Below are 21351 nucleotides of genomic sequence, written 5' to 3'. Positions count from 1 at the left end.
TGACAACATAAAGTTATTTATGTTTCCTCTAAGTAGCGACACGTGATCATCATTGACAACAAACGAAACTTTTTCAAATCTTAAACAAACCAAATGTAAAACGAGTGAGAAAGTGTACAAAAGAAATACAAAAGTGAGTTAGAACTAAAACTAGAGTGACAAAGTAATCGACAAACAAAGCATAGAGCCCAAGCTAAAATTTGAGCTAGAACTATAATTAGTTCCTGGAACAACGAGGTGGGGGTAGAACTAGAGGGGGGAAAATCTATTCAATTTTCCACAAAATTTATGTTCATCCGTACAAATAAAAAGTCCGCTACTTTGCCGTCGTGTGTCATTCGGTCGGTGGCCGAATCGGAGTAAAAAATCATCCTCCATTGGTCACTGTTTCCATCATGATCCCTATCAAGCACGTGCATACCGATGGAGTCGTCTGTGAGTGGGTCCTTTTCTGGATGGCTTCTTCTCCAACAAATATCATGAAAATGGATGAACCCACCATTTTGCTTAAATCCGTGATGTGGGTGTTTATGTACTTCTAAACCACAGCTCCCTCGCTTTCTTGGCTTTTTCTCGTTTCATGAGGGTCATTCCCCTTCTTCATCTTCCGGTTCCACCGGCACCGGCGATCAGCACCACTCGTCGGCAGTCGATACCTCCTTCCTACGCTCTTTGCAGACATGGGTCATTTCCGTTACGTTCCGGTTTGCGTTTTTTGTTTCGTTCTGTTAGGAAGTTTGAGCTATTAGCTGCGAATAAACAGTTGCCGGAGCTGAAGAACGAAAAATCAGGTTCTATATTTGTTTCGTGAAGTTTCCATTAAGCTATTTGGTAAATTGCTAATGAATTTTCAGCACGTTGAATTTTTGCAGAGAGTGAAGAAGGTATTTCGTTGCGAGCGGAGGATGGCAATAGAATTGATTTAGGATGGTTGCCTGCTTTTCCTCATGTTCTGGTTGCTTCCATGTCTAATTTTCTGTTCGGTTACCACATAGGGTAAGTCTCTATTAGGGATGTTTGGTTTGTGTTCTGTAGATGGAAATGAGAATGGTTCTGCTGTTTGTTAATGTCTAGATAGAATCATGTGGCTCAAAATTGAGTGTTTACCATTACCCAAACCTTGCCTTCAGGCATTTGTTGATTGAGGGAAACTCAAATTCATGATCACATTTGTTTGTTTTGAGCTATTTACCCCTGTGATGAATATTTTGCAGAGTAATGAATGGTCCTATTATTTCTATTGCTCGAGAACTTGGTTTTGAGGGGAACTCGATCCTTGAGGGTCTTGTTGTGAGCATTTTTATTGTTGGTGCATTTCTTGGAAGTATAAGCTCTGGTTCGCTGCTTGATAAACTAGGATTTAGGCGTACTTTTCAAATTGCCACAATACCCTTGATTCTTGGTGCGCTGTTGAGGTATTTGGTCCTTTGTAAATGAATACTGACAGTGTGTTTTCTTTAGCAGATTATCACTGTTTGACCTGCCGTATTTGTGTCAGTGCTCAAGCCCATACCTTGGATGAAATACTTTGGGGAAGATTTCTTGTTGGCCTTGGCATTGGAGTTAATACAGTGCTTGTTCCAATTTATATCTCCGAGGTAGTGCATTTCTTCTAAGCTCTCTCTCTCTCTCTTTTCCTTTTCATTTAAATTTCTGTTAGCACTATTGCAAATGCTAGATATTTTGAAGAAAATGCTTTAGGAAAGCATGGGCTTAAACTTTTGCAAAATTCAGATGGGTTTTCAGGATTTGTTCCTACTGCTATAATTGAATGAGAAATAGACTCAAACAATGGTCGGAGTTACAAATTTTTTTAACGTGACTGTCAAGGTTGTAGGGTCTAATTATTTCTTGTTTTTTAGCCTGATTTACCTGGTTTCCTGGATACGACCTTATTCCCTTTGGTTTTATGCTTTCATTATCTTCATTTCATTGCCCGTTTCTTTTATCCTAATTTACTTGGTGCATCATTGTTTTCTTTATCAAGTGAAATAAATGGAAAAGATTCAACACTTCTTCTTTTGAGAAGTATTGTAAAAAAAAGGTTTTCTTTCTCTGTTTCTGTTCTCCCATTTATAATTTTTTATGGTGTAGGTTGCTCCAACTAAGTATAGAGGAACACTCGGAGGCCTGTGCCAGATTGGAACATGTCTTGGAATTATTGCCTCACTGTTTCTGGGAATTCCATCAGAGAATGATCCACATTGGTGTGTGTGCTCCTCCCTTTTTGGTTTTCTTTTGAAATGGTACTGACATAAACATCTTGAGTAACTCCGTCATTTGACAACTTCCTGTTACGCAACTTCTTCCATTTGGGTACTAAAGTTATTGGGACGGGGTAAACTTATCAAACGCTCCCTCCCTTTTGAGACGAACTAATACCTTTAAATGTTTGCCATTTGTGATTGCTTGTGCGACTAAATTGTCTGTTCAAAAGATATCTTGTCCACATTTTTCTTAACAATACCTTTTAGCCCTTTACCTTAGACTTTAGAGGCAAGGTTGCTTCCTTGGATATTAAGTTGTCCAGAGGAACTTTATCAGTGTACATATGTATGTAAAGAAATTTCAAGTAGGAGAGCTAGAACTTCTTACTCGATTGGGCTTCAGATAAAATTTAACGTCTTGCTTTCAGGTGGAGGACAATGCTCTATATTGCAAGTCTTCCTGGATTCTTTATTGCATTTGGCATGCTGTTTGCAGTTGAAAGTCCACGCTGGCTAAGCAAGGTAGAACTTTACGTTTTTGAAAGAGGACGGAATTTTATCAGTAGCTCCTTTAGAGGTTCCATATGTTGTTCTAGGCTGGGCGATTGGATGAAACCAGAGTTGTTATCCGCGACCTATGGGGAGAATCTGAAGTTGAAAGAGCAGTCGAAGAGTTCCAGTCCGTAATAAGGAATGATGGAAGTGATTTGAACAGTGGATGGTCAGAGCTTCTCGAGGAACAAAACTTTAAAGGTATCAGAATTATCCTTTTTGGTAGGTTTAATATATCAGGTGATAAAGCATATGATTAGCCTTTTATGAATGATAGCCTTCTTTATGGGAGCTTAACTTGGCTGGATTATTCGGTTTAACAATGCAAGTGTACTTTTTATAATCTTCAAGTTTCTTTGCTTAATTTCAGTGGCGTTCATTGGAGGTTCCCTTTTCTTCCTTCAACAATTTGCTGGCATAAATGGAGTTCTTTATTTTTCATCTTTGACCTTTCAAGACGTTGGAATCACAAATGTTGCTTTAGCCAGTTTAGTTATTGGAATTACCAATTTTGCTGGTATCCATTTTTTTTTTTTTTTTTGACGAACTTGTCTGTATGCAAATTATCTTTCCTTGGAAAATGTACTCATTCTGTTAATCAGGAAGCCAACAGGTGCTCTCTGTGCGTTGTACTTGATGGATAAACAAGGGAGACAGAGGCTTTTAATTGGAAGCTATTTGGGCATGGTGAGTTTAATGAAAGAGATATTTCAAGACATGACTGTCCACGTATGAGGGAAAGGTTGCAGGAAGGGCATTCTAAAACACATCACAAGTGACCAGATTTAAAAGTCTTATGAGTAGAAATGCAATGGCAACTGTTTTATACAACACCTATCCACCCATGCAAATTATGTCCTGGTTTTAGTGTCACAATATTACCATAGATGGCACCAATTTAAAGATAACATACTATTCTGTTCTCCTTTTGTTACACGTCCCCACAATTCTCCTAACTTTTCACCTCTGTGCAGGCAGTTTCAATGTTGCTTGTCGTCTCTACCATTAGTTTCCAGCTCGATGAAGAACTGAGTCACAATCTATCGATAGTAGGAACTATTGCGTAAGTATTTGCTTACTCTTTATTCAAGATACGAGCAGAACTCTGCACTATTAACTGCAGAAACATTCTTAGTTTCATTTTGTTTCTTCTGTTTGATATTGATTGAATGTGTTTGTCTTGTAATTTGATTCTAAAAGTGCTTAAAATGATGAGGGAGTGGCGATGAATGACTATGATGAATAGAGATGAATGATGGATTGATTTCTCTCTTGGTAAGAAAATCAGGCGATGCGTTGGTAGTGGATGCGTACACATCTTGTGAATGCATACAAGTTCTCTCGAGTCAGACCCAAGTATAAATCTAACCTAAGTTTTCTAGTAAGTTCAAGGTCGAACGTAGGGACTCTAGAATGTTCTAACACATACTTTGTTTCGGATCTAATGCAGATGTTTCCTAATTAACTGAAAAGTATTGGTTATTTACATTAATCTATGGCACGCATGCAAGAAAAATTAGAAGTTCAGAGAGAGAAAGGGGTTTATGGATGAATGGTTTAAAGTATAAGTGGTACGCATTGATTTCTTAGCAAGAATAGCAAGCCTAGATGAGTACAATAGAGATGAAATGAAGATGGTTTAGATGCTTGTTTATAATCTAAATGTATATGTTATGCGTTGGGAATTCTATTCTTTAGTTCATGCTAAGTTCAGCATCTCTTGATGCGAAAGCCACATGTAATCCTATCTCTAGGGTGCATGCATTGGTCATAAAGAACAGACAAAAGACGTGAGCAACTCTATCTATAGACTTACTTCACACACTAACTTAATGTGTTCAATAGTTAAATTGCTCTCTCGAGTGACTTAACTACTTAATCAGTTTAATCAACTTATCAGGATGGTTTAAGCTATAGATTTCATGCTCTCATTAAGTCAGAAAATTCACAAACACACATAATTTCGAAGTAAACAGATGGAGAAGTGATAAATGGCTAAAGATAAGATTGAATTAAAGATAACAAGTGTTTATACAAACAATCTCAACTTAATGAAATGAAATGATGAATGGCAATGAAAGATAAAAATGAAGAAGTCAAGCAGCAGAGTTCAATCTCTTGTCCCCTTTGGCTTGTTTTTAATACTTGCTACAACCAACTTGGTGAAGAAGTTGAAGAATATATCTTTCTCAAGCTTCTCTCCAGCATGGAAATGGTGTCTTTCCTCCTACTTCTTGCTTGCATCGGTAGAGGATTCTAACTACTGGTTCTTAAGAGAATTTCTAACTGTCTAGGATCAAAAGTGTCTAACTCTGGTTCTTCAGGTGGCTTTTCCTTTTATAGGCAAGTCTCATCAACTTGATGATTTGATTGTATTAATTTTCATACCTTAGGACAACCGTCTACCACTTCTGAAATGCTCAGATGCCGCCAGTCAGATGTCCATGCTTGCAAATGGTGATTTGACATGAACTGCACGAGCCAAGTGTATCTTTCATGCGTCGAACATTCTCAGACGCATACCCCATGTGTTAGCCTTAACTGCAACACTTAGTAAATTTCTTTGATTCCTGCGTTGAAATGCGTTAGTGAAGCAACTTTTTACTAAAAATGATACTTTTATACGCGTTTATCACATGTATGGAATTTCATGCGTTTTTCTTCACAATGGGTGCGCTTATATCACAAAAAATTCTAATTATTTCAACTTTGAGAGAACAATGATTTATATTTTTATAAGTTATTAGAATGCCTTCCTTTTTTTGAAAACGATCGAATAGCTTGGTGAGACATGCAGAACAGTTAGAAACATAAACTATCATAAAAAAAAAAGAATAATAATGAAGTCAGACTTATGTATTTGTTTTTTGTTTCTTTCCAAGAAGTTTTGGAAGAGAGAGATTGAGAATACGAGGAAATTTTTTTATTTTTTTTTTAATTATTGTTAGTACGAGTATCATTATACTTTTGGTGGAGATTATATGGACCGGGAATTTATGGTTTCTGTCTCTTGCATAGACGAATTTCGCTTGTTTCTCATTGAAATATCTTGTTTCTCATAGATATTCACGTTGGTGCACAAATAAATTTTTTTTTTTTTCCTTCGAATTTTCCCCTTAATCACATTAACATATTGTTGTAATAAAATGCACCATTACTTGCTGCTTCAGAGTATATATTATTTTCCTAACATTTGATTCTACTTGAGTTATAAGACTAAAATGTTTTAAGCTCTTACTGGATGTTGGAATGACAGTAGCGTAGTTGTATTTTGAAGAGGTCTTCTTTCGTCTTGGTGGATGTGTTGAAAATGTACTGGTTTCAGAGGATTTCTTGCTTGCCTTTTAAGGTTAAGCTATATGGACTGCAGAATTAATAACCTTTGATGATGTCAAGGTTGAAGATGAAGCATTTCCTGATTGTTTACCATCTCTAGCATGCGTTGTAGTTGTATGAGTGTACTCTGTATAATTGGTGCTTCTTTTGTTTGCTCATTGCCGTAGTTATATCTTCTCTTTCGCAATCGGAGCCGGTCCAGTGACTGGTATTATTATACCCGAGCTTAGCAGCACCCGAGCACGTGGGAAGATCATGGGATTCAGCCTTGCAGTTCACTGGGTAAGCAAGTAGAACAACCCATTATTAGCAAAATCAGTACACCTTTCATGAAGTTTTGAAACACAAAATGTTCTTGCCTCGTTCCATAATTAGTAGTCTCTCTGATATAAACTTTCGTGAGTTCTTTCATGCTGATGCTGCTATGTTGTCATGTTATTTCTCTAACTTATACACCATCCCCAGGTATGCAATTTCTCAGTGGGTCTATTCTTTCTCGACTTGGTCCAAACATTTGGAGTTGCTCCAGTTTATGCCAGCTTTGGTGCATGTTCCTTTGTGGCTGCCATATTTTCCAAGTACTTTTTAGTGGAAACAAAGGGGAGGTCTTTGGAGGAGATCGAGATGGCACTAAATCCCAACTTCCATGGCAGTGACAAGTAATGCAGAGATTGACCTAATCACTTTACTGGTTAATTGCTGCACCATTTTATCAGTACGAAATAAAAAATTTGCACGAATGCTTTGTTGTCGCCGACTTGAGCATATCTCAACTGATTTAGGCATATGCTGTCGATCAAAAAGTCAGAGGTTCCAATTTCCTCCCAAAAAGAATGTCGGGTAGTTAAACTTTTCATTTCTCTTGGTTTCTATATCTCTATGTAGAATTATGTATGGATAATACATTACGTACAATGGGGTACTTTTACATACAAATTCAAATTTGAAAACCTTCAAGTGTGTGGACTGACTTTATTTTTGGGATTCAAATTAATGGGTTTTGTTTCTCATTTTCTCTTTCCTTGGACAAGAGAAAGCTGTTACTGTTGTGGTGTCCTTGAGGGCCATATACTGAAGAAAGATAGCCATAAAGTAAAGAAATTAGAAAGAGAGAAAGGCAATACATAAGGATAGAGGAATCCTCCTTATTCTTCATCTGTCAACCCTGACTTTATTCCAAAAGATAATTAATGCCAATGTACCCCCCTGCCTGTACCAATATTCCCTTTAAAAGAAATTTACTCCTAAAGTTAACACATTTTCTCAAATATTTTGTTACAGTGAAAGTAGTACTTAGTAATGTCCTTATCCATAATTCCACATGGCTGTTAATTTCATCTAATTGCATTTACAGGCTCTTATTAATAGAGTTCAATGAAACCATTGAAGGGCAGTTCGGTAATTTGGACACAAGAGTAAAGCTCAGCTAAAAGAATTGAGATTCTCTCTCTCTTTCTTTGTGAATCACAGGATTTGTGGAATGCAAGCAAGATGAACACAGTTGGAAGTGGGAGCCTTTTAGAAATGGCTTGTTTGGGAAGGCATATCAGAAACTGAAAGCAGCTGTTTGGACACAGGTTTGTGAAATTCTTGGGATTGAAACAATAAAACCAGAATAGGGTTACTCCAAACCTGGATATGGATGGCATTTCAAGACTGATCTGATACAGATGGGTTGAAAGTTTCAAAATTTTTGGTGGGTTTTGAAAACAGAAATCACAGGTAAGGTTAAAACGTAAGGCAATACAAAATTAAAGAGCGACGGTTTTGGAATCAGAAGGCGACGGGCTCTTAGTTCAAGGTGAGAAAGAAGAAGAAACTGAAATACAGCCATTGGAATTGGTATAACCCATGAAGAATATGATTGCTGTTTCGAGTTTTTTTATCTGTCAAAAAGTGAGTGATGAAACTTGCTCCTCTTTGCTTCCTAAATTTGCCAAAAAAAATCCCCATCCCAAAATTACTCTGGTAGGTCTATTACCTAAAGGATCAAGACAAAGAGACCCCACCAAGTGGGCCCATATCATGGACTCTCCAAATTAAGGTTAAACCACGGTTAAATTTTAACTCGATTGGTTAAGATATTATTTTTGCTTAAAAGAAAATAGAGGTTCGAATCCCTCTACTTTAAACTCTATATCCAAAATTACTCCGGTCTAGACCCTTGAATCCCTCCTCTTTAAACCCTATATTGAAAATTACTATAGTCTAAACCCTCAAATCCCTCCGCTTTAAACTCTATACCCAAAATTACTCCAGTCTAAACCCTCGAATCCCTCCATTTTAAATTCTATATCCAAAATTACTCTCGTCTAAATCCTCCAAATTAAGGTTAAACCACCTTACACGATAAAATTAACTCAATATATATACATAAAAGGATTGTTCAAATTTCTCACCCTAAACTCAAAATTGCCCTTTTATCATAGAAGGACCAAAACAAAGAGACTCTACCAAGTGGGTCAGGGTCATGGAGCCTCCACATTAAGGTTAAACACCCTCTCATGACTAAACCATAACTCAAATGACTAAGATTTTGTTTGGTAAATTAAATTATTTTTTAATCAATCATAATCACTTTTTTTTATTTATTCTATGTGCAAAAGTTGATAGACACCAATCTTTAAATTTAACTTTTCTAAAAACATGTTGATAGTATCGATCTCAAATTTATCATTCCATATTAATATATTTTGTTTGTTACATCTATTCTCAAATTTTAACTGATTCAGTTTTTATGAACGGACCTTTAATATTAATATTGTTGTTTTCAAAACTTATTAGAGAAATGTTGTTGTTTTGGGAGTTCGAGGCTAGAAGTCGAGGGTTAAGGATTCGACTAATGTAGAGGTCGAACATTGAGAACTCGACAAACAAAGAAAAACTTGAAAACAATACGTAAATTAGGGTTGTCGAGGGTTAAATTCTCGACATACATAAGTCGAAACTTCAACCCTCGACAAGGAAAAGAAAATCTCGCTAGTTTTGACATACATAAGTCAAAACTTCAACCCTCGACAAGGAAGATAAGTGAGTGAAGCAGATTGTAAGAGAGAGCGAGATTAAGAGCGAGATTGTAGGAGAGAGCGAGATTATAAGAGAGAGCGAGATTGTAGGATGGGACAATCTCCAACGTCTATGGAATGTATGCGTCTCGCTCTCGCTCTCAATCTCGCTCTCTCTCACAATCTCGCTCTCTCCTACAATCTCGCTCTCTTTGAACATCTCGCTCTCTTTTACAATCTCGCTCTCTCTTACAATTCAAAATTCTGTTATTGTTGTTATTTTTTCATTAATGATTACTAGCTTTTTTTCTCATTGATCATGTGTGTGTATATATATATATATACATATTTCTATGGAAAGTAAATAAATTTATTGTATATTCAATTTTTTATTATTATAAAGTTGTACATTATTCTTTTAATTAAGTTGTACATTATTCTTCTAATTAAGTTGTACATTATTCTTCTAATTAAGTTGTACATTATTCTTCTAATTAAGTTATACATTATTCTTCTAATTGAGAAACAAATATTTTTTAATTGAGAAATAAATATTTTTTTTCAGATCATGGCTTTAAACCCAGGACCTGTTGATCCCAATGTTTTGTACGACCAGTCCATTCATCAATCATCTGTTGTATGGCGAGATCGTACTACTAGAGAAATATGTTGCAGGTGTCGAGAGGCAGTTCTCCAACACACTATCCCGATCTACCCTCAAATACTACCGCTACTGCGCACATCTGGATTCTATGGGGTTGCCAGATTAGGATTTATTCAGTTGGACTGGCATCTGATTACAGCCTTGGTCGAGAGATGGAGGCCCGAGACGCATACATTCCATATGTCTGTTGGAAAGTGCACTATCACTCTACAAGACATAGAAGTATTGTTGGGGTTACCTGTTGATGGTGAGCCGGTCACCGAGTGATATACGATGACTGGTTAGAAGTTTGTCAACTGTACTTCGGTGCGAACTCACCTGCTGACAAGATTAAAGGATCGAGGTTAAGTTTAATATGGTTAGGAACACAATTTCGTGAGCTCACAGATGATGCAGATGAGGAAACCGTCATAAGATATGCGCGAGCATATATACTACAAATGATAAGTGAAAGTCTGTTTTCAGATAAATCAAGTCATTTTGTTCACTTGATGTTCCTGCCACTGTTAGCTAACCTCCATGATGCAGGGCGGTATTCGTGAGGTGGAGCATGCTTGGCATGATTGTATAGACAACTATACAAAACAACAAGACTTGAGGTTCGAGAGATAGCTGGGCCTCTCATACTTTTGCAACAATGGCTTCACAGCTACAACATGTTAATGACGCTCAGTTAGTTGGACATGCCTACGATTCTCGGTATGCTGTTTTAATTCAATTTAATTTTTATATCACTCATCTAGTTAATTTAAATTCTAAATTATCAATTTAAAAATTTTAGGTGGAGAGACAAATTTTGTGTGACTAGGAGAGCCACACATGTAGTCAGCCAATATAGATACATGTTTGATCTACTTCAACCTGAACAGATACATTACACTAAACCTAATTGATTATTTTATACACATTTTTGTTGTATTTGTCTTTAATATTCTCTAATATAATATTTTGTGTTTCAGGTTATTTGAGAGTCGTACAAAATTATTATGCATACTTTGCCTAATTTTTGTACGAATGGTCAAAACATATGGCGGACGATGAGTTCTCTCATATGTTTTCACATTGGTGAGTGGCATCTTCCTGACAGGGTCATGAAACAATTCGGTTTTCAGCAGAATGTCCCATCGCCTTGTAATACTAAACCCGTACTGCATGATATTGACCTAAGGACTGGAGATTGGTCCGAAAAAGTTGCACATTTGGTAGTGCAGTGGCACTATCGTGCAAGGTTTATTGCAGTGGAGGTTTCTCTTGAACAGTTTGACACAAATGTCACTCCATAATATATTCATTGGTATAATAATATCACAAGGCACTACGTCACTCGTCCGGAAGCAGCTGTGGGTCATCTGGTAAATGAATATTATCTAATTATTTTTAATTTAAATTTATTTTAAATATTGTCTAATTGTTTTATAATTCACAGAGATCGAACAACCATAGACTCCGTGAGGTTACGAATGATCCGAACCAGGTTATTGCTATATGTAGTGACAACCAAAGCTATATGAAGGAAATTCATTATATGTACGATATACCTATTGTTCCTCCACCAGCTCCTAGACGTAGAGGAACTGTTCGGGAAGAGGATGAGTTTGATGAAGTTGACATAATGTGGAAGAGTTGTCCCCTATGATGCAGACGCGGAGTCAAACTGATTATGTTAGTCTGATAATGATGATGTCAGCATTTGGTTCAGGACATTATGACTTAGAGGCTGGTCCTTCGTCTTCATACGTGCATGGACATGATCGGGGTCGCGGAGAGCATGATGAATATTTATATTATGAAGCGTCTGCAGAGGTACCGGAGCAACATCAAGAAGAACCCGAGCAACCTCAAGTTTGAAGTCGATGACGACAACCAGCTCGAAATCGACGACGTCTGCCTTGTGGGACATTGATTTTTGTAATTATTTTTATATAAATGAGATATTTAATTTACATTTTTTTTTATTTTTATGAGATATTATTTTTTTTAATTTATTCTTTTTATATATTATGAATAGTAATTATTTTGATATAGAAGCTTTTAAATGTCACTAACATAAATAATAACATCAGATAGTCTAAATCTAAAAAATTAGGTAAAAAAACTTCAATATTCATTACATATTTTAGATAACAATTTGGGGACATAATAAATCAAATCAACACTCAAAACCTTTACATGCAAGTCTATAAATAAGAATGTATTATTGATATAAAGAACATAAATTTTAATCACAGTAGTGAGGTCAATAGTTTAAAAGATTTTACAATAATGATCTTGGATTCCTTTTGTACATTTGTTACTAAGATTTTGATGGAGTTTTTTTTTCTTTTTTTTGTTCTTTTAATTATAAATAATAATAAAATATTTTTAGAAATTGTTTTTATAAAATGGAAAATTAAAAAAAAAGGAAGAAAGAAAAAAGAAGGTGGAATGTGTAATAATTAAAAAAAGGAAAAAAAAAAGTGAAATTTGTACGGATATCTCGCTCTCGCTCTCAAAATCTCGCTCTCTCAAATCTCGCTCTCTTTCTTACTCTTCCCTCTTTCGTTCTCTCCTAATACAAAATTATTTTTAACACATCAAATAATTATGAGTGTTATGAGGAAGGTCTCCGGAATGAGGAAGATCTTTCGTTCTTTCCACATCAAATAATTATGAGGAAGGTCTCTGGAATGATAATTAAACAGACTCAATAATAATGTTAGGGCAAGGTCGAGGGTTCAAAGTTCGACTGCAAATGCTAGGTCGAATTTTCAACCCTCGACTTATTTAAAAAAAAAATAACAACAACAATATTTTTACAAATAGTTTAAAAACAACAATATTTTCCTAAATAGTTTATAAAAGGACAATATCCTTTTAATTTTCCCTTTTATAAACCCTTATAAAATAATTTAGATTATAAAAAAACTAGTTGCAATTCAAACCGTATATATATTTAAATAATTATATTATAATAAATTATTAATTAAATATCAATATAAAAATAATTGAAATAAATGTATATTTTAGTTTACATAATTGAATTACACTAGTTTATTATCAATTTGCCAAATACCATAACTAGATTTTACTAGTTTTTTCCAATTTAAAATTAAAATTTATCTAGTATTATTTTTCTTTCTTTCACAACTGACTTTTCTAATAATACAATTGCTACAACTATTTTAAAAGATACATAAATTCCAAACTAAATCTAAAACATACGTTTTTAGCTTAAAAATATCGAAGTTTACATCCCTCTACTCTAAACTATTAATGTTCATCATTGATATAGATCATTTAATTAAAGCATATATCTTTAACCGAAAAGTCAGATGCTCGAATTCTCTCGCACACTAAAAGAAAAACTCCTATGCTGCATTTGGTCCTAATAACCCTCAAACGAAACAAGGGAGATTCTTATCTTGTGAGGAATGAAAATGAAAGGTAGAAAGATAGGAGTTATATAGTAGACTTAGTTTAGCAATAGATTTTAATTTGGAAGCTTTATTTATTTATTTATTTAAAGATTTTTTTTTTTTTTTTAAAAAAAAAGGTTAAATTCCACTTTTCTTGTATTTTAGTTTTCCGTGGGAATCGGATATTGTGGAGATGCCATGCTGGTAGTGGGGTCGAATATTTGTTCTTCATTTATAATACAATTACTTTTTTTAAAAAAAAAAAATTATTTATTTTGGAAGTGTTTTGAGGCCGTTTCAGCCGAAAGCGCTCTTCTTCTTCTTCTCCATCTCTTGCAATTCAATATTTGACATTACAAATTTATGCAATTTGACCATTTTACCCCTCCCAAGAATTGGACTTTGACATTAAATTAACCTTAAGCCAACTTTAATGCTTTCTTGCTTGCATTGAATGCTTCCATCAACTCTGTTTCCATTTTTTCCTACTTTCATTTGTTTGTCAGCTCCCATCTCTATATCTAAACCTCACTTTCCAATAAATACAATTTTGATATAGCCAAAGTGAACTTTAATCGCTAATGGTTTCGGTCTATAGATTTGTATGTAACGATCTTATTCCTCTATCTCGAAATTTGTGATGATTTAGTTTCTATTTTGTAACTCAAGATCAATTAGTGGTAATGATTAATTGACATGTATTAGTTTCTCGTGGATTCAAATTTCTCCATCTCCATTTGTTGTATTAAAAATTCCTATTTGTAAAAGATATTAAGTTTTAAATGATTTTTTTATATATATATAGACATGATCAGATTTAGTTTTGAATTTTCGTACGTTTTAAAATAATTGATGTCAAATGAACTTCAAGAATAAAAAAAAAATCAGAAATTTGTTTGGTAAATAAAAAAAAAACATGGAAAAGCAAAATAAAATAGAAAATTTGAAGAGTTTGTTAGAAGAAGCATTAGATTCTTTCAAAAGTAAATCTTAAAAGTTACAATTTTTACATACCAACGTAATTAAAAAAGGTATTTTTATTATAAAAAATTATAGTCAATCGTGATGAGATTTTTTACAGTAATATTTAAATTGAAGTTCAAATTAAAATTTAAAGACTAAAATCCACAATACTATAATGGGTTTTTTCTTTTCTTTTTTTTTGGGGGTAGCACTAGCATTTTATGTTCAATCTGGAATTTTTTGAGTTGTTCTACATTTTGTGTTTGCTGCTGAGGGTTTAAAGGACAAGCCTTTTTAGGGTACCCACATTTATTGCTTGTATTATCCAATTTGTGTATGGTATTTTGATGGCTATTTCGTAATTATGACAATAAATCAGGGTTATTTCCTGTCATGATACTCCAATTACAATTCACAGAGAGAAAGGAAAGAAAGGAAAAAAACAGGCTTCTCAACTACAGCAAAGAGAGGCTTGGCGTTGGAGGGTTTTGCTTTGCATATTGTTCTTTTTCAATTTTTCCTTCTTGCTTTTGCTGTTCACTTTATATCTATACACTTTACCTTCTTCTTCTTCTTCTTCTTCCTTCTGATCTCTTCCTCCACCAAAAACAGCTCTGACTGAGAAAACAGAAAAAGAAAAAACCCCACAACAATGGCTGACATTACTCACCCTCCCATGGAACAACTCCAAGACCTTGAGTACTGCATAGACTCTAACCCTCCTTGGGGTATAACCCTTCTTCCTCTTTTCATTTTTCCTTATAATTTTTCTTCTTTTTTTACAGTTTTCCATTTCCTTCTCTCTGTTTCAACTCAGCATCGTTCTTGAAAACCACTAATCGTTGGTTGGTTTTTATAGTGATGATGGAAATAATGGGTTGTTGTTGTTTTTCTTTGAAGTAAATTGAATTTGGGAATGCTGGATTCTGCTCTATTGTTATGAGGTTTCTCTTCATTTTTGTATTGGTCTCTGCTTTTGCTTGTGTTCTTATTGGAGAAGTGAACGTATGGTGCAAGTTTCTTCTGTTTAGGTTGTTTGGGATTTTTTTTTTTTTTTTTTTTTTTTTTTTGTGGGAATGTGGACTTCAAATTTTCGTACATTCTTGTTTTGAAAAACAATTGTTTTTTCGTCGTTTTGTTGTTGCTGAGATTATTTAAAAGAAATGGAATGGGAATCTGACAGTAGGGTAGGGGATGAGGAATATCTTGGCATTTCAAGTTTCTAAAGGTTCCTTCTTTGGATTCTAAATTGTAATCCAGCTTTCAAATTTCCATTTGATTCATAAGAATTGTTAACCCATTTGATGATTTCTGATATACCCTGATAAATCTTTGCCAAAACTCTGCATTTTTTTCCTGTCTCGAATGATCTCAATGATGGTTACTAGTTTGTTTGTGTCAATATTATGATATTGAAATGTTTGGAGGGCTAAGACTTTTGTTCTTCCAGCTTTCTCCCTTAGCACCTGTAAAACAAAGGATTGTTTTGTGGTGATATTTTAGCAAGCCACAAGTGAATGGCTATGCCTGTAATTGAATTATCAGATTTTACATGCTTTCTGATGGATTAAATAAATGCCTGATTTTCCTTTCTTTTTGAGTTTATAAAATGGTGTTGTTTTGCAGCTGAAACCATCCTACTAGCTTTTCAGAATTACATTCTGATGCTAGGCACCAATGTGATGATTCCATCCTTAATTGTCCCAGCAATGGGTGGAGACAATGTGAGTTCAAATTTTATATCTATTCTTTTTAATCTCACATTAGCAAAAATGTGCATAGAATTTGAAGTCATCATCTGCCTTCATTTGCACTCCATTAATCTCATTTTATCTTTTTCTTTCTCCATTTGTTCAGGGAGACAAAGCGCGAGTTATACAAACTCTTCTTTTTGTAGCTGGCTTAAATACACTTCTCCAAGCACTTTTTGGAACTAGATTACCAGCAGTAGTTGGAGGCTCCTTTGCCTATGTCATTCCTATAGCTTACATTGTTGGAGACTCTTCATTGCAACGGATTAGTGATTCTCATGAAGTAAGTTTCTCATTTTCATCTATCTTAATTCGTAGGGACTTAGAGGAAATCCCCTGAATACAAATAATAATAATATAGTCAAGCAATTTATGGTGCATACATTAATATTCAATCAAAGTAGTGCAAGAGATGTCATTCTCATTTATTTCTACTGAACAAAGAAAATTGTGTCAGTGATAAGGGTCATGATGTGACAAGTCTAACCATTGTGCCTAACATTAGATGGTTATGAGTGTAATAGCTATTTGTGTCACAGTCAATGTGTTAATAGCAGCCAATGTTGCAGAAACAAAACTGCAACTGCAAATTTTCCTTGTTTTCAAACATTTTTCTTGATATTTTTCTTCACTTGATAGGGTATTGAAAGAGATCTTCCCATGTGATTCGTTTGCAGAGATTTTTACATACGATGCGTGCCATCCAAGGAGCCCTAATTGTAGCTTCAAGCATACAAATCATCCTCGGTTACAGCCAAGTTTGGGGTTTACTCTCACGGTACATTGTTTAAATGGGACAATTATGGGAATTTTCTGTCGCTTATCAATGTTGTTAATCATGTCATTGCTTTATGTGTGTAGTTTCTTCAGTCCATTGGGCATGGCACCTGTTGTTGGATTGGTTGGCCTTGGGTTGTTTCAACGAGGATTTCCAGTGGTATGTCCTATGAGAGGAATTTGCTGTAAGCTTTGGTTTAATTTCTAGATTTTGCTTTCATTAGAATGTTGGATGTGGATCTTACTATCTAACTTCAGTTGGAAGTTATTCTGAAAATTCCTTAAACTTGAACATGTAGAGCATGTAAGACCAAGCATTTTATGTTTGCTCATTTGTAACCAAGTCAAGAAAGTTCTTCCCGGGTTTCTAGACCTTCTCCATCATCATGTCCCTATAGATTTAATGAGAATTTTTTCTTTTTCAGCTGGGGGAGTGTGTGGAAATTGGTTTGCCCATGCTGATACTTGTCATCGGATTATCACAAGTAAGCTACGTTTGTCTCTTGTAGCGGTCCTCTTGGTATATTTATCACTTTCTTAATCTGATGAGTATCGTAATATTGCAGTATCTAAAGCATGTGAGACCCTTCAGAGATCTTCCAATTTTTGAGAGATTTCCAGTGTTGATCTGTGTCACAATTGTTTGGATCTATTCTGTTATCTTAACTGCAAGTGGGGCTTATCGGAACAAGCCGATAAAAACCCAAATAAGCTGTCGAACTGACAGAGCAAATCTTATTACTACTGCCCCATGGTGAGCTGAAATTCATTTTCTTGATGTTGGATTTCTAAAGTTGCTGGTAGTGAAAAAACATATGAATATGTTGGTGTTTCAGGTTCAAGTTTCCATACCCTTTGCAATGGGGCCCTCCTACATTTTCAGCTGGTCATTCATTTGCTATGATGGCTGCTGTCCTTGTTTCAATGGTTGAGGTATTTCTCCTTCTCATTCTGACAATGAATTTATGAGTAAAACTCGGTGCTCCGGAAAGTTCTCGACTCTGACATGTTTGTCGTCACAGTCGACTGGTGCATACAAGGCAGCATCTCGCTTGGCAATTGCCACTCCTCCTCCTGCTTATGTACTTAGCCGAGGCATTGGTTGGCAGGTAAGCTGGTTGGTTTAACCTGGTCGTCTACTGTTGTTTCTTGCACGAACATGATCGAAATGAGAATTTGGTTTACTGTCTTGCTAGGGAATTGGTGTCTTGCTTAATGGTCTGTTTGGAACAAGCACTGGTGCAACTGTTGCTGTGTAAGATGGACTTTTATAGTTGATGAATGTTCTATTTGTTGTCTTCTTCCCTTTTTCGGACAAGAATGAACTTAATCATTGTTGCCATTGTGTACTGCAGGGAAAATGTGGGACTTCTCGGGCTTACCCGCGTCGGAAGTCGAAGGGTTGTCCAAATTTCTGCTGGTTTCATGATATTTTTCTCTACCTTGGGTACGTAATAACTCCATCTTGAAACCCGAGCTAGCTTTCAACGATAGCAATTTTACAACTCGATGGTTCTCTTTTTCAGGTAAATTTGGAGCTGTATTTGCATCTATACCCATCCCCATCTTTGCTGCAATTTACTGTGTTCTATTCGGCCTTGTCGGTACGCAATCAAAACTCAAACCAACTTTCATTCATTCACATAATTACACTCCACCTAACAAAACCTGCTTATGGCATTTCTCAGCTTCCGTTGGATTGTCATTTCTCCAGTTCACAAACATGAATTCAATGAGAAACCTCATCATCACAGGACTTTCACTGTTTCTAGGATTATCCATTCCCCAGTTTTTCAACGAGTACTGGAACCCAGCCCGTCGTGGGCTTGTCCATACGAATGCCGAATGGGTAAATTCTTTCCTCTACCAAAACGTCTGCTGAGCAAAAAAAAAGACGTATGTTCGTTTATTTGTTTGTTTATGTTCTAACGTCGGGTTTGATTCGGAATTGCAGTTCAATGCGTTTCTGAACACGATATTCTCATCGCCGGTGACAGTGGCATTGGTAGTGGCAGTGTTTCTTGACAACACATTGGAAGTAGAGAAATCAAAGAAAGATAGAGGAATGCCATGGTGGGTGAAGTTCAGAACCTTCAGAGGAGACAACAGAAATGAAGAGTTTTATACTTTGCCATTCAATCTCAACCGTTTTTTCCCGCCAACTTAGATTTAGAATTAGAATTTGAATTTCAGTTTAGCTTTTTTTTTTTTACTTACCCAACTCAGTTTAACAAAACCCTTGAGCCAATCTTCAATCCTTTTTGTCTCTACATTTTTTTGTGGACCATTTGTAAAATGGGTCCTGGATAATTCTAGAGAATTTGATCCATGCTCTTGTAGATGCAATAAAATATGTGGGAAGTTAGGGTTCTTCAATTCTTTTTTTTTTTTTTTTGGATGATTTGGAGGGCTTAGGTTTTCTTTTTAGTAAAACAATTGAGGTTATGGGAGTTGAACTTATATTTATTTAAATATTTATAAATTTATATTGATATTCAACTGTTGATATTTTTTAATCAATTTAAGTTTTAATATTTAGGTCAACGATGGTAGAGACGAGATTAATAAGTTGTAACTGCCATTTTATTATGTCTTATCAAAATTAGCAACCAAATAAATATTCTATCAAATTAAAAGTTGAGATATTGATATTTTAATTTTGATTAGGTTTTTTTTCTCATTCGTAGTCAAAATTATATTTTATTTTGACTTTTCTGAAAAAAAAATTATGGTTAAATTACAAAAAGAATTATACGATGAACTAATTCAAATACATGATACATTTATATATTAGGTCATTTGTTTAAAAAATATTCATATTCTTTCAAGTTGCTTCCAAAACATAAATTTTATATCAAACTAATTGGGTTGACTTTCTAAATATAATCAATAAACCATGGCTTATTGATAAAAAAAGATGGCCAAGGCGTAGATTCAATACAATCCTAATTTGATGTAAGTTGAATTATTAATTTTAAATTCTAACAAATATCAAATATGTTAGTAATATTAATTGGATACAAAATTAAAATTATAAAAGTTTGACAAACCTTATAATTAGACACCAGACTTATCACATAAAAATGTAATTTAACCCCAAAAAATAAACAAGTTCTTCCACTACCTTCGACTTTATCTCTTTTTTTATTTATTTATTTCTACAGATTGTTTGAAAAAGAGAAAAAAAGAAAAAAATAATAATGGTAAAGCTACAAATCCACTGTTCAAGCCTTTAAGCACTTTCGCATCGTTCAAAAGTAGATTCTAACTTCAAAAACGAGAAGAACACGAGTAATTTCCTCCTGGTTAATAATTTGGAACCCTAAAAGCATCCAATATTAAATTGAAGAAATACTATGGAGTTTGCTCAACATGGCGGATATATTCCATCCAGAAAGCCGAAGGATCAAAGCCTTCTTTGTGAAAAGTAACGAGAAATTGTTAGTTGAAAACCTACATATGAAGAAATTGAAATCTAATAAGAGGAGAAAAGGTTTCGAAGGGAAAATTCTCAAATAAATGCAAGAGGAAACGAAGCAATGGCGAGACTGGCTACGTACTATTTCCGGTAATGGCGTCGCCGGTAAATCTTCTTTCATTTAAAAAGAGAAGAATAAGAGGAAGAATCCCTCAGAGATCCATGTCAAATCATTCACAAAGCGTCATACGGCACTTGCAATTTCAAGGATTTCTTCATTGGGATAAATTCAAAGCAAATAATAATAATAACAAAACGCCATGAATCTACTTGGGAATCTGAAACATAGAAAGCAGATTTGAATTAGAGAAGAAGGGAAATGCGGCAGATGAGAATCAGTACATATAGACGTCAAACATAAACCCTAATCCGGAACGCTTCTCTTTTTGGGCTTTTCTATGGCCATTTGGGCCTCACTTTCAGCCAGGCCCATTATCAAGAGCCCCGTCTTCCGTCCCGTAATATTTTCTGTTATTATACATTTTACAAATTTTATGTCTGAATCTCTTTTTGTTAAAAAAAACATAGGGAAATTTGTACGGATGACCCAATTTTTTAGTCCAAAATGTCAAATGACCTCTTTTTAAAAAATAATGTCAATTGATCCTCTGCTTATGTCATCACGGGATGAGATTACAAAAATGCCCCTCTAGTCTATACGAGTGCGCTCAAACTCAACGGTCGTCCCACTCCGCTCAAAATTATCGTGCAAGTATTGTTCAACCTCGCTCTGCAAAATCATCGTCCATCTAATGCCGTAATCGAAGTTCTCTACTGGGTTAGTGAATTTAATTTTTGTCTTCCACGTTGTGTTGCGTTTGTTTAGGTTGGATTCGTTTGATCGGTCGTCACGTTCATAACTGGTTTCGGGGTTTAATCGGCCTCGACTGTTTTTTATTTTGGTTTTCGATATGTTTTGTATTGGTTGAGGACGAAGAAGATATAATTAGAGTCAGACAAGGTAGTGGATGAGTTTTGCGAGAGCGAGATGGGATAGAGCGATTCGAGCGAAAGTGAGATGGGCGAGAGCGAGATGAGCGAAAGCGAGATTGGCAAGAGCGAGATTAGTAAGAGCGATATTAGCGAGATTAGTGAGATTAGCGAGATTTTAACAATATGTTTTGTTAGTGATTTTTTAGTACGAACCTGTTAACTGATAAATTTAATGTTCATACAATGCAGCAGTAATTTAAGAAGTCAAAATCTTTGAAAATTCGTGAAGT

General features: G+C 35.0%; 2 protein-coding genes and 2 long non-coding RNA genes across 7 annotated transcripts; 3 read left to right on the top strand and 1 right to left on the bottom strand.

Moving 5' to 3' along the window:
• The first annotated feature begins 245 nt into the window (after window positions 1–245).
• On the top strand, window positions 246–7991 carry LOC120087954 (Major facilitator superfamily protein). 4 transcript variants are annotated; one of them, XR_005484737.2, is made up of 13 exons: window positions 393–791; window positions 873–996; window positions 1215–1415; window positions 1499–1598; window positions 2095–2246; window positions 2636–2729; window positions 2804–2960; window positions 3130–3276; window positions 3373–3446; window positions 3734–3822; window positions 6263–6377; window positions 6561–6935; window positions 7450–7991. XR_005484737.2 is itself a non-coding variant. In XM_039044977.2 (12 exons), exons 1-12 carry the CDS (start codon window positions 581–583, stop codon window positions 6756–6758), a joined length of 1623 nt encoding a protein of 540 aa, XP_038900905.2. In that variant the 5' UTR covers window positions 246–580; the 3' UTR covers window positions 6759–7045. The 4 variants fall into 4 exon arrangements, 3 of the variants coding, with proteins under 3 accessions (XP_038900905.2, XP_038900904.2, XP_038900906.2); XM_039044977.2 differs by lacking the exon at window positions 7450–7991 and having other exon boundaries at window positions 246–791; window positions 2095–2207; window positions 6561–7045; XM_039044976.2 differs by lacking the exon at window positions 7450–7991 and having other exon boundaries at window positions 6561–7045.
• Window positions 7992–10975: 2984 nt separating this feature from the next.
• LOC150033177 (uncharacterized) lies at window positions 10976–11760 on the top strand. Its single transcript, XR_016523861.1, has 2 exons — window positions 10976–11116; window positions 11191–11760. It is a non-coding gene; the product is annotated as an uncharacterized LOC150033177 (long non-coding RNA).
• A 2602-nt stretch (window positions 11761–14362) lies between these two features.
• LOC120087686 (Xanthine/uracil permease family protein) lies at window positions 14363–19149 on the top strand. Its single transcript, XM_039044545.2, has 14 exons — window positions 14363–14850; window positions 15749–15846; window positions 15980–16156; window positions 16551–16651; window positions 16735–16810; window positions 17076–17135; window positions 17217–17404; window positions 17487–17583; window positions 17673–17759; window positions 17847–17905; window positions 18006–18097; window positions 18177–18254; window positions 18339–18499; window positions 18605–19149. Exons 1-14 carry the CDS (start codon window positions 14775–14777, stop codon window positions 18815–18817), a joined length of 1563 nt encoding a protein of 520 aa, XP_038900473.1. The 5' UTR covers window positions 14363–14774; the 3' UTR covers window positions 18818–19149.
• Window positions 19150–19648: 499 nt separating this feature from the next.
• Window positions 19649–20433, bottom strand: LOC120088859 (uncharacterized). Its single transcript, XR_005485050.2, has 2 exons — window positions 20211–20433; window positions 19649–20103 (listed from the first exon to the last, which is right to left on the bottom strand). It is a non-coding gene; the product is annotated as an uncharacterized LOC120088859 (long non-coding RNA).
• Window positions 20434–21351: the final 918 nt, after the last annotated feature.

The sequence above is a fragment of the Benincasa hispida genome, chromosome 10 (genome assembly GCF_027475165.1).
Source record: "Benincasa hispida cultivar pf3 chromosome 10, pf3_genome.v1.1, whole genome shotgun sequence".
Lineage (NCBI taxonomy): Eukaryota > Viridiplantae > Streptophyta > Magnoliopsida > Cucurbitales > Cucurbitaceae > Benincasa > Benincasa hispida.
Note: the sequence above shows the minus strand (reverse complement) of the source record. Positions and strands in the feature narration are given on the sequence as shown.

Excerpts from the sequence above, each read along its gene's own strand:
- LOC120087954 (XM_039044976.2), top strand. The coding sequence starts at position 581 with ATGAGGGTCATTCCCCTTCTTCATCTTCCGGTTCCACCGGCACCGGCG. Across the intron at positions 1,416-1,498 it reads ATTCTTGGTGCGCTGTTGAG|TGCTCAAGCCCATACCTTGG; the intron begins GTATTTGGTCCT and ends TATTTGTGTCAG. Across the intron at positions 3,277-3,372 it reads TGGAATTACCAATTTTGCTG|GTGCTCTCTGTGCGTTGTAC; the intron begins GTATCCATTTTT and ends GGAAGCCAACAG.
- LOC120087686 (XM_039044545.2), top strand. The coding sequence starts at position 14,775 with ATGGCTGACATTACTCACCCTCCCATGGAACAACTCCAAGACCTTGAG. Across the intron at positions 15,847-15,979 it reads CAGCAATGGGTGGAGACAAT|GGAGACAAAGCGCGAGTTAT; the intron begins GTGAGTTCAAAT and ends CCATTTGTTCAG. Across the intron at positions 16,811-17,075 it reads TTCAACGAGGATTTCCAGTG|CTGGGGGAGTGTGTGGAAAT; the intron begins GTATGTCCTATG and ends TTTCTTTTTCAG.